Below are 12,042 nucleotides of genomic sequence, written 5' to 3'. Positions count from 1 at the left end.
ATAATAGCAGGGGCCCATCCTGATAATATTATCATAGTTTCTTCAAGCATACTGTAAGACATTATAGTCAGTTCATAATAGACAGTCAAGATGCTTCTGGTCCAAAAAAAAGACCTTGGTCAAGACTCTAAAGAGAGAAAAAAGACTCAAGAACGATGTAAACAGAGTAAACCGTATCCTGTTCATTAGGCACCAATTGACATACCCCGGTTTTTGCTAAATAAGAGAGCCCCCACCGATGGGAGGAGATGTTTGAATCGTGAGGACGGTGCAAAGAGATGTGAGCAGAAAAAAACAGTGAGGGGGTGGAGTAGCGGGTGAGTCCCTCCTTTCTCCATCTCTTCCTTATTTTTTCCCGTTCTCTGACTTCGCACCACAATCCACTATCCCAACGCCTGGAACAGGCTATGTCTAATAGGGATATGGCTTTTATTAAATATTGATATACATTTTTTTTTGTACAATGTAGAGATGATTAAAAGTTGTTTCAAGGAACTATAAAGAGTAGAAAAGAACAAATAACTGAGGTGTGCTACACTAAAAAAATAATTTAGGTGGTCCATTCGTCCAGTGTGAAAAAGGGATTGGAGAAGGAATCAACAAATTTAAAATAATTTTACATTACTATAAAAACAGCTGCTTACACATAAATTCTTCAGATTAACTAGCAAGTATTCAAACTATTAGGGCAAGCTCTTTGTTAGGGTTCTAATGTAGGTGGAATGAAAGTAAATATACTTATTGACTTAGTTAACGAGGAGGATCTAGCTGCTCAGTAGTTGGCTGGGCATTAGCTCAGCGTTGGCGTTTGTTAGCGTTTCGTTGGCGTGCTCTGGCGTTTTTGGCAGGGTTTGTGTTACTGTCCTAGGCCTGTTGCGGACAATTTCAAATGCCCCCTTGGTCAGCAGTTTACTGTTGCAATTTATGCGTGCGCGTTTACATGTGCTCATAGTTTTTCAGTGCGTAGTGTTTCGGGCATCTTGCGCAGTGTTGCTCACTTTTAGTGTTTTGTCTCGGACTTCATAGGGCGTCTCGTTCAGTTTGAAGATCACTAGTGTTTTTTCGCCGCATTGCATTATTGCGCGGTACTCGTGGGTTGGCCTATTCGTTTCTGGTTATTTCCAAGTTTGCAGTATGACAACTCCGCGATCTACGTTCAATACTTTGTCGGCAGACTTGTTGCCAATTGTTTCTACCTCGATTCTTCCATCATCAGCGGATTCAGTGGCAATCACAACAACTTCATCGGGAGCATCGAATTCGCTTTCAAACCAGATCGCGGTCGCGGTGGCCCACGCGCTTCAACATTCCCTACCGACTTTTGTCGTACGCTTTGTGTAGAGAGCCACGCCGCTCCAGTTTCCAAAGTGGCTCCTCCTCCTCCTCCTTCTGTTTCCAGCGCTGTTTCCAGTTCAGCAATGGTTGCTGCCAGTTCGCTTGCCTCCGCTTCAGGTATGTTGAGATTACCGTCATTTTTGTCTACGTTCACCGCCGTTCCCACCATCACCGGCTCTTGCTCGGTCTGCCTTGCTCAATCGATCGCTGCTCCAATTATAGCATTAAATATTTCCAGCCTCTCTTTGGGCAGCAACAGTTTGGCCCCATCTTGCGATAAGCCGTTTGTGGTGGGCCCGGGTCGTGTTCCCATCCCTGCAAAATTGGTCAAAAAATTACCAGTGGCGAGTTTGTGGAATTAGCTGACTTGTTGTCGGCCAATCTCTGTGGTGTCGACCAGGAGCTGAGCCACAGTCATTTCTGGATGGCAAGCCATTGGTCTCCAAAAAGTGTCAGTTGTTTGAAGTAGAAGACATTCTTACTTGGACAAAGGCTTTTGCTATCTACCAAAATTCTGTAATCTGTGTTGTAATCTGTGCTTCCCATCGCCATCGCTGGTCAGACCTGACCTAAATACAAGTTGCTGATCATCCAAAATGCCCGCCAAACACCTGGTCGTGCGTGGCTACCGTTAGAGTACGACCTTACCTTTCGAAAGGATGCTGCGGCAACTGGGGCATCTGACTGTTCCAGGATGAATTTTCGCTTGTGCTTGCCACCTCTCTCCACCTCATTGCCGTCGTCCTCAGCCAATCCACACTAGTGGCAGCTAACTGGGGAAACAAAGCCCGCCCCCATACTGTATCTCATAGAACAGAGGTCGTTGCCTTTGGCCTTTTGGGGAGTCCCGCTTCTGCCACGTCTGCAGCTCATGTGACGGAGACCATCCGAGGGTACGCTACCTGTTTCTTTCCCCTGGCACCAATCGCTCTCGCTCCCACTCCCCTGCCTCAGGAGGGAGGTACTAAGGGGGGTCCAGCCGCGTACAGTGTTTCCTGTAAATTGTGTATGTACTGTTCCTGTTCGTCCTGACCACCCTTGTAGACTGCCTTCCTCAGCGGCTTCGTTTTGCTCTAGTTCTGTCGATTCTCGTGACATGTCCGTTCCTGTCGGCTCGTTTTCACCTTTAGCACCTGTACATTTAGTGTGTCCGTTACAGTTTTCTCAGTTCCAAGCGGAGTTGGTTGATTACCCTGATAGGGCAGCAGCGGCATACGTTTCAAATGGTCGCCACAATGCTTTTCGCATTAGCTTCGAGGCATTGTCAGACTCCTTGCAGTCAGCCTCATCCAACATATGTTCTACCTTCGATATCATGGCCAGAGGCCGTGGCACTGATTGCGAAGTTTGACGTGGCCAGCGCCTATCGCAATGCTGCTATTCGTCCTTTGGATCGCCAGCTTTTGGGAATGAATTGACGGGAAAAATACTACGTGGCCCTGGCGCTCCTGTTTGGTCTTTAGTCGGCTCCATACATTTTTACTGCTATTGCGGACATGGTCCAGTGGATGCTGACCTCTCGCCACGGTGTTGATTGCTTTCGTCATTATTTAGATCACTCTCACGTTGGGTCCCCCAGCCTCCTCGGTGTGTCGCAACAATTTGCAGGCGTGTATTCAGCATGTATTATTTCCAAACTTGGCCTTCCTCTTCACCCGAACAAGCTGGAGGGCCCGTCTACTTACTGGGCTCAGTCATGCCACAGGCCCGGCTTCCCGCTGAAAAGAGAGAGCGAATCATTACCCTGCTGAGTCCCTTATTGGCCACCTCCACCAGTGCGTGCAAGATAGCCCCCCCCCCCCCCCCCCTCCAGGTTAGAACGTCTCCCCATCGCATGAGTAACTTACAGAGTACTAACCAACGTAATGACCATCCAATTCAATTCGTTTAAATTTTATTCAATCCAATTCGTTTAAAGCAGGAATTCCGTCTGGACTTGACTTGGTGGCGCAGTCTTTTGTAAAGGTGGGATAGGCTTAGTTTCTTCTTGATGTCAGAATAAGCTTTCTTCCTGATTTCCAAGTTTCATTCGATGCCGCAGGTACTCTGTGCTATAGTGCTATCTTCAACGACCAGTGGTTTTGAGGTTTGTGGTTAGCATCACAGCAACCCCTGTTTATTGTGTACAAGGAACTCTTTCCCGTTGTTGTGGCTGCGTGTCAATGGTCCTCGAGGAGGGTCGAGTTCTGGTATGACAATGAAATGGTGGTAGCTGTTCTGTCTTTTGGCACCTCTAGAGATTCTTCCTTTAATGGTTCCGATGCATTTCGTAGCATTGTTAGCAGTGCGCCATTACTTTCCCTTTAAGGCCTCATTTGTTCATGCTAAAGTTAACCTAGTTACTGATACTCTATCCCGTTTCCAGTTTCAGCGTTTCCGGCACCTAGCCCTTCAAGCAGAGAAGGCTGACGCCTTCCTGCCCCCCCCCCCCGGATCTCCTCACAGCCCTACGTGTCGCATGACAGATTAGTGCCATTTCTTCCTCACCAAGGGCCTTGCTCCGTCTACGCATCAGGTGTACTTCTCCGCACAACGTCGCTACGTTGAGTTCTGCCGTCAAGATGACCGTCTTAGTCTTAATGGTGCCCTTCTCCCAGCCCAAAAGAAGACTCTCATTCATTTTGGCACGTTGTTGGCGGATAGTCTTAATCATCTATGTTGGATAGGGAGACCTGGAAGAGGCGTGCTGAATGGAGGCATGCTCTTGCTCGGCCACAGTAGTAGTAGCTTTAATCATTCATCCATCAACGTGTACCTTAGCGCGGTGCAGTCCTTTCACATTAACAATGGGTTATCAGATCCTCTTACAAATTGTTTGCAGCTTCAGCGTCTTCTGAGGGGGGTTAGGCATGTGCAAGGTTCCTCATCCCTAAGCGCCTTCCCATCACTATCGATATCTTGCACGTTGTTAAGCGCGCTCTAAATCTGTACTCCAGGGACCCCGTCATGCTCTGGGCGGCAAGCTGACTTGGTTTCTTTGGCTTTTTAAGTGCTGGCAAATTTACTACTAATACACCGTTTGTCCAAAGCATTCATCTGGGGGGTGAGTGATGTGCAGGCCGATTCCTTGGGGGATCCTACGTGTTTCAAAAAACTCACATCAAGTGTTCAAAGACGGATCCCTTTGGTCTTGGCTGTGACACTTACAGGTGTACATAGGACGGGGCAATAACACTGTCTGCCCAGTAGAGGCATTGTGCAACTTACTGGCGGTGAGTGGCCCTTCCCCAGGGCCATTGTTTTGCTATACAGAGGGTCGTCCCTTGACACATCAGCTGCTGTCGTCCTCAGTACAGTCTATTCTACATTTGGCAGGCCTTTGGGGTAGTTACTCTGGCCATAGCTTCCGTATCGGTGCTGCTAGAACAGTGGCATCCCCGGGACTTCCAGATCACCTGATTAAGTTCTTGGGGTGATGGTTTAGTGATGCATATCAGTGCTATACCCGTACATCAGCTGGCTCTCTTATCCAGGTTTCCGGTCAATTGGCGTTGCAGGTACAGTATGGTGTTTGTGGGCTTTTTTGCTACTAGGGTTGGGTGCCTCAGGTCTGCTCCCCCCACCCCCCTCACGGAGGCTGTGGCTTATTGGTCACAAGCCCCCATCACTCCGGGCTGGCTCATCCCGGAGGGACTTTAGCAGGGTTGGTGTGGGGCGTTCTTACTACTAAGGGCTAGGGGTCGGCAGCTCCAGCCCCCAGGTCCCTTGGCACCGAACCTCCATGCGCGACTCAGGCGTTAAATACTGGTGTAACCTTTGAAAGACCTATATAATAACTGTATTGTAACCTTACCTGAAAATCAGCCGTTGACAAGATGTGGCGACCATCTGGACTCCATCTCACAGCTGTCAGTCCAGCTAATCCCTCGTCTATCTTACATGTCCAATCAGGTTTCTCCAATGACCAAACCTAATGCATAATTACATTGTACAATCAGCATTACTGTTTTGTTGTTTCTTTTTTTTCTTCTGTTGTTATTATTGTTTAATAAGACAATAATAAATGAAAAAACTGCACTACTAAATTTACTAATAATAATGATCCTGCTCATTGCTTTGTAAAATTGACTTAAAGGGTACATTGTACATTCAATTGCCAAGCTGACTTTAATGGAGCCATACATTGAAAGACAATTGAGGAAAACCAATTTCTTCATTATAAGCACTAATCGAAAGAACAACACAAACAAAAAAGTATTAGTAAGCCGGCTTCAGCACAACTTATTGGTACTTCAATATATCTCAGGTACTTAATTTCACAGTTTTTGTGACACAGTATTTTATGTGGCTTTATTATCACAATTTCAATAGGCAAAATTAAGATCAACAAGAGGGTATTAATCTTTGCAATTTAAACGTTCTCAGCTTCTTTTTATTTACAAAAAGTCTCTGAACTTTGAAAATTTTTTAAATAAACTGGAGCAAACAAAACACAAAAAAATAACTATTAAGATAAACTATTATTAAACTGGTATTTCACAAAAGAAGATACAAAATTGAACTTATCATAATATATACTTGACTGTACAAATCCTGTCTATGTTGTTGAATAAAGTTTTCATTATGGGGGGGTATTAAATTTCACAAGGATTTATTCAATAACTTGTATAATTTATATATTTATAAATTTTGTAACTATCTTACGAAAGCCAGCGTAGCATGACAGTTTGTTGGGCGCACTACTGAGAGGCATCTGGCTTGTTTTACACGTCCAACCAAAGCCACCAGGCTACACAGGCTAATTAACGATAGCAAAATATGCTTAGATGGGTCTGTAAAATTAAGTACCAATAGGGTACATGTACATGTAATTGGAAACATCTCAACACACTTAAAATATGTCGATACCTGTATAATCCCTCTCTTAAACATTCCACAAAGGATGTATAAAGAATCAGAAGACCACTGCATGCCAGTTCAAAGGTGGGATAAAACATAAATAGAAAAATGAAGCAAGAAATAAATCGAATCCAACATTGCAAGAGTGTAATGCTAAAAGAATACTAAAGTCAAGTAAAGTGAAGTCATGATTATCATAGATTACATTAATTTTTGTATTATTCAATACTGGTACACAAAATGTAGGTGCTGTAAAGATACATTCTTAATCTTAAGACCTTGGACAAGAACAGGAATAATAAGCAAGCATGCATGAATGCATTAGAAAACTACATTTCAAGCCCCAACACAACATAATTATTTTATGAATGGCATGTCTTTAATTCTTGTGAGCAAAACAAAGGAGAATCAATTGACAACTACATCACTCGCCTTCGAAAGCTTGCGTTGTCTTGTGAATTTGGAACCATAACAGATGAATTAATCTGTGACAGATTAGTCATTGGCCTCGTTGACATACATGAATGTTGTTTCGCTTCCAGTAGGGGTCAAAACTATTCTTTCCTTGTTTATTTCCTGCTTTTTGGTGGCTTCTTGGAACTCTTACTTTCCCCTATAGCTATGAGATTTACATTTCATCAGGCTAGTGGTGTCACTTTTATTGACTCCAATTGCTTCTTGGTTATTTCATTAGAACACACAATATCAATCGTTTTGTCTCTAGTGTGTACACACATGTAAGAGATTTCTTTCAAAGAAGCTTTCCTTTTGTTCCTGTGCACTGGTAATAAGAAGTGCAGGAACGGTTGTACCCAACACAAGTGGCATTAAGATAATTTTGCGAGCATGTGTATGGCCTGAAGAAGAAATCCTAAAAGAAAGCTAAGAAAAGTCAGATTCAGAGGAACCAGTTCTCAAACAGGAAGATATTTCAATTATGGAGTCCTGTGGTAATTGATTGTTCCCAAAACTCAGTTTCTACAATCAAAACAAGCTGGAAACCAAGCTTAAATGTCAGCTGGGTACAGAAGTCACCTGTAATGTACTCAGCTATAGAGATTTGCTGATTATCAAGCAAGATGGCAATCCATGGAAACTAGCAAAACCAAGCTTTAATATTAAATTATAGTGTACTTGATGGCTACAGTGTACCTGATTATTGTTTCAAAGTTTCAAGTCATAGGTGAAACAAATAATAAAAGGCTTTCCTATCCACAGAAACCAGTCAAAAGTAAAACCTCTCACAGTAGCATCTCAAGCTGAAGTTCTAGTCTTGGATGACAAACAAGCTCTCTTATCAGCAGAGAGTATACTGAGAGATTATGGTGATGTCTTCAAAGATCTTAGACACATTGGTACTAGCAGATTTGTAGTCGATCCCTCAGCAGTTCCAGTATGTCACACCTCTAGACACATACCCGTAGCCCTAAAGAGGGAAGTGGCAGGGAAGCTCAGAGATCTAGAAAGAAATAGTATCATTGTGAAAAAGCAGCCCGTACAGAGTAGATCAGCAATAATTGTGACAGTGGCTGCCAAAAACTGACATTCTGAATATTATGCTTAGACTCTCAGGAACTGAACAAAGTAATTCAGCATCCTAAATACCAGATGCCATCAGTACGCTTGATGAAAGCAGCAGCAGATAGTTTTGGACACTACCATTGTCTGCGTATGCCCTTAATATGGTTTAAGCCTTGCACCTAAAGGAATTTGAGAGTATCCAACAGGAAAAACTGTCAGACGTAAATGGAAGGTGTAGACGTGATTAGATATCACATCTTTGTTATGGGATTTGCTGCAATGGGAGAGCAAGAAGTCAGTAATCATGATAAGAACTTAATCAAATTACTAGAAAGAGTACGCAAAGGTAATCTTAACCCAAACAGCAGCAAAATGGAGTTGAAGAAGCCTGAAGTGAAGTTTATGGTCACATGATCATAAGCAAGGATGGACTCAAAGCAGATCCTGATAAGGAGAAGGTGATACAGTTAAGGAAAGGTGATAAAGCCTTCCAAGAAATTAAGATGCTAGGGGCGAACCAGCCCGTTCTTAAATACACTGTACTACGATAAAGAAGTCACCCTACATGTGATGCAAGAGAGAGAATAATGGGCTCTGTGGTTCTCCAGAACAGCCAGCCAGTTGTGCTTACATCAAAGACATTAACACCAACAGAGCAAACTAATTATGCACAATAATCATGTTCGCCTACCACTACTTCAACTAATACCTTTCACGGCGAGACAAGAACACTGTAGAACCAGATCACAAGCCATTTCAATCAATTTTCAAGATATCCATGCTAACAGCTCTGGGAAGGTAACAGAGAATGTTATTACCCCTACAACAGTTTAATTTGGATGTAATGTACAAGCCTGGCTCACAAATTAGCAGATCACCCATCAAGAGCTTATCTTGCCAGCAAATGAGAAGAAGATGAAGAGTTCCAAGTGTTTGCCTCAGAGGTTGAAGCCTTAAACCCGTTGGACTCCTTCACATGTTCAAGTGGAAGTTTAGCGCAACCACAGAAGCGACCGAACAAGATGAAGAACTCCAAAGCTTAAAGGCAATAATGTTGGTAGGATGGCCTGAACTGAAAAGTGAGGTACCCATACCTGTTCAAGAATACTGGAATAATATTATAAAGAGGAAATCTACCTGCACAATGGAAGTCAACGCATCATTATCCCTAGGGTGATCAGACCAGAAATCACCACACAAAGTCGCACAAGTTATCTTGGTATTAAATCATGCCTTGGAAAAGCAAGAGCCTTTAGAGCTCTAGCCTCATACAAACAGCAACATTTTAAAGAAGTCATATTTCAATGCTCTGTGTGTGCAGAATTCCATGCAGGAAACTCTAAAGAACCTAAACAAGCCTCTAAAGTGCCTAATTGTCCCTGGAGCCGAGGTAAGCCATGGCCCTGTTCACACTTCAGAAGAAAGAGTATGGTTGTTCTGGTGGATTACTACTCAGACTTTGTTTAAGTTCAATAACTCAGTGGCAAAACTTCTCCAACCGTCATTTAGTTCTTAAAGGAACAATTTAAAAATTTAAGTACATGGAACACCCGACGTCCTAAATGTAGTCTTCGACAATGGGCCTCAACTAATACATGTAAGTGATGAGTTCAGAAGGTTCACTGAAGAGTGGGAATTCAAGCATGTAAAATCATCTCCACACCACCAAATTAGTCTAATGGTAAAGCCAGAAAATACAGTTAAGGTCACCAAGAGCCATTCAAGAAAGCACTTTGAGATTGAAGAGATCCTTGGCTTGCCCTTTTAGAATACAGGAACAAGCCTGTTGAAACCATTGCATCAGGTGCTGCCCAGAGGCTCTTGTCTCAAAGAACTAAGACACTAAAGCCAACTGCCTCAGCCTCGCTATGTCCTCACATAATCAAAGGTGTTGAAAAGAAGATTGAGTTAATAAGACAGAAGGAGTTACCATGATCAGACAACACAACCATTACCACCTCTGGAAGTTGGTTACGAAATTAGAGTGGCGCCTCTTCAAAAAGAAAAAGGTGTGGCCACTAGAGCAACGAGGCAGGGACTTCCCGAATTCCCTCATTTAAGCACTGGGATGCTCAATGAGCAATGCTTACAAGGTGTAAATTTGCACTCCTGCAGAGGCTTTGGCTGGTTTGTCATGATCCCAGCTTACTTACTTCTTTGTTTTATACCTTCATTGAGGGGGAGGGAATGGGGGGTGTTGGGCCACTTGGTTTGCTCAGGCTGACATGAGATTGCATATCTCAGCTCTGCTTTGCTTTGCTGATCTTTGCAGATCCACGCTGTTTACAGCCTGTGATATCTGTTGGTTTTGCTGCCACTCCTGCCATTCCCGGATAGGTAAGTATGGGTTGTGGTAAGTATTCCACTGAACTCTTTCAGTATGACGGTGCTGGGTGGTTGGCGCTTGCTTGGTTCCCATGCTTACCTCCAAGGCAATGCTCCCCTTCTTTGCTATAAGCTATATTTTCACCTTTAAGGCACCTCCTTCCAAGCTCATCTTTTGATGAGTTTAATTGGGTAGATATTGGCATTGTTAATACAGAACTCAACTTCTAGGGCCTGCAGACTGCTCTTCTGCTCTTTGATTTCTTGTGTATGTACACTTACATGTATGTGCACTTATGAGTCAATAAATTTATCTAAATATTGTTCTCTGCTTTGCTGTGAATAAAAATCAGGAGCTACACGTAGCAAGAAAATGCAGACATAATTTTTTTTTTCTAGCAATAGCCTCTCTTCAAGGAGAGTTGCGGCAAGCGGAAATAAAATAATTTGCAGGCTAAGATGCGGTAAAGAAATTGGGCCATTGTATTTACACGCTGTAATACCCACCAAGACCCTAAGCACTCACTTCAAGTGCTAATTTACATTTTGTTAAAAAAGGAATTCTTCAACAAAATGGTGAGGAAATGCACTTGCATAAATAAAATCCCTTGGAAAGGTATGTGTTCAACGTGTGCAATAATCTTCAGAAGTATTGAAATTCTACACCATCACTTCAGAAACGCTCATCATCAGTCTCTCTACTTCATTCATCCTCAATGTACATATATCTTGTGGTCCAAAATCATCTTTGGATTAAAGTTTATTTTGTTATATTTTAGGATATGGCAATGTATGATAATGTCACAGTGATGAGTTTGAAAAAAGAAAAAGAGACAAACATAGAAAAGAAAAAAGAGAGAAAGAAGCTTTGAACCAAGGATTAAATTGAGCCACGATATATATATCCCAGGTATAAATGTATCTCCTCTTTTGTACAAGTGCTTGAGCTTCAAGTAGGCCATTTTTTGGTTGTCGGCTTTGTGCCCTTGCCTTTGAGTGAATGTGTGCCCAAGGTTGAGCTTGTTTTGATACAAACCTCTTTCCTTAATTTCTAAAGGAAGTTATGCTTAAAAAATACTAGTTAGGATAAGAACAACATGATTTACACAATAAAGCAGGAATGGATGTTTCGAAACAAGGTCAACTCCAGCCTAGTTTCCACCTGAAACTGTAAAATAGGGTCTTGAAGATCATTCATAGCACATTTCTCGCACAAAATATTGATCTGCGTCTCGTGTTGTTTGGGAGTACAAAAAGGTATTTTATTACCTAAAATTTAACCCCAAATAGCTAATTTGGACATACAGTCCATTAATGCCTACCTCTATGCACTGTACAACGTCCAAACAGGTGTAGAGTTGTAGAATCTGAAGGGTTTTTACATCTCGAACAAGCAATCGATACTGAACGCAGTTACCCTTGAAGGGAAAATAACACCATATGACGAGAAGTCATACTTGGACAAAAAAATTCATTTGTACTGTGTAACCGGAAAACAGACGTTTCGATACAAAGTCATGTCGCTACAAGTCGTTTTGACGCGACTTCAAGCACTTTTTTGATACGACCTCAAGCACCGAAGTTACTCAAAAATTTCGACCATTTTACGTATAATCTGCGCCTGAACGACAAAAACATATGGAGTGATTATTTTTCGTTCTTTAAGCCAAGTACGCAAAACTATTTACACGTTGACTGAACATTAACTTGTATCGAAACGTACATGACTTCGTGCGAGCTACGTGCACACAGCAATCACCAACGATCATAATATTACCATGTACTTTCCATTTGGAGAAAACTTGCTCAGTTGGTTGGTCTGTTTGAAGAGTTCTGAAAAGTTCATCTTGGGCTAAGGTAACTCTGCCGGGACAATTAACAAATCACGACATGATACTCTCACAAAAACAAAGCGAAAACATATATATAAGAAGGAAAATTCGAAGAAACCCGCCATAATAAACTTGGTAGCCACGCTTTTGTTATTATTTGCTTTCACGCATGATCATGATGCTTTCGCTG

At 42.5% G+C, this 12,042-nt stretch overlaps 1 protein-coding gene across 1 annotated transcript in view; it reads right to left on the bottom strand.

The window, feature by feature from the left end:
• LOC140935073 (WD repeat-containing protein WRAP73-like) overlaps window positions 1-11,937 on the bottom strand; it is a 26,184-nt gene extending 14,247 nt beyond the window's left edge. Inside the window, exons 1-4 of the mRNA XM_073384610.1 lie at window positions 11,798-11,937; window positions 11,343-11,438; window positions 6,184-6,240; window positions 5,129-5,245 (exon numbers count right to left, since the gene is read on the bottom strand). Of these exons, the coding sequence (XP_073240711.1) occupies window positions 5,129-5,245; window positions 6,184-6,240; window positions 11,343-11,438; window positions 11,798-11,866 (339 nt within the window). The 5' untranslated portion in view covers window positions 11,867-11,937. The remainder of the gene's footprint in view (window positions 1-5,128; window positions 5,246-6,183; window positions 6,241-11,342; window positions 11,439-11,797) is intronic.
• Between the last annotated feature and the right edge of the window lie 105 nt (window positions 11,938-12,042).

Source organism: Porites lutea, chromosome 1 (genome assembly GCF_958299795.1).
Source record: "Porites lutea chromosome 1, jaPorLute2.1, whole genome shotgun sequence".
In the NCBI taxonomy this organism is placed as follows: domain Eukaryota; kingdom Metazoa; phylum Cnidaria; class Anthozoa; order Scleractinia; family Poritidae; genus Porites; species Porites lutea.
This window is presented reverse-complemented; position numbering and strand designations above follow the sequence as displayed.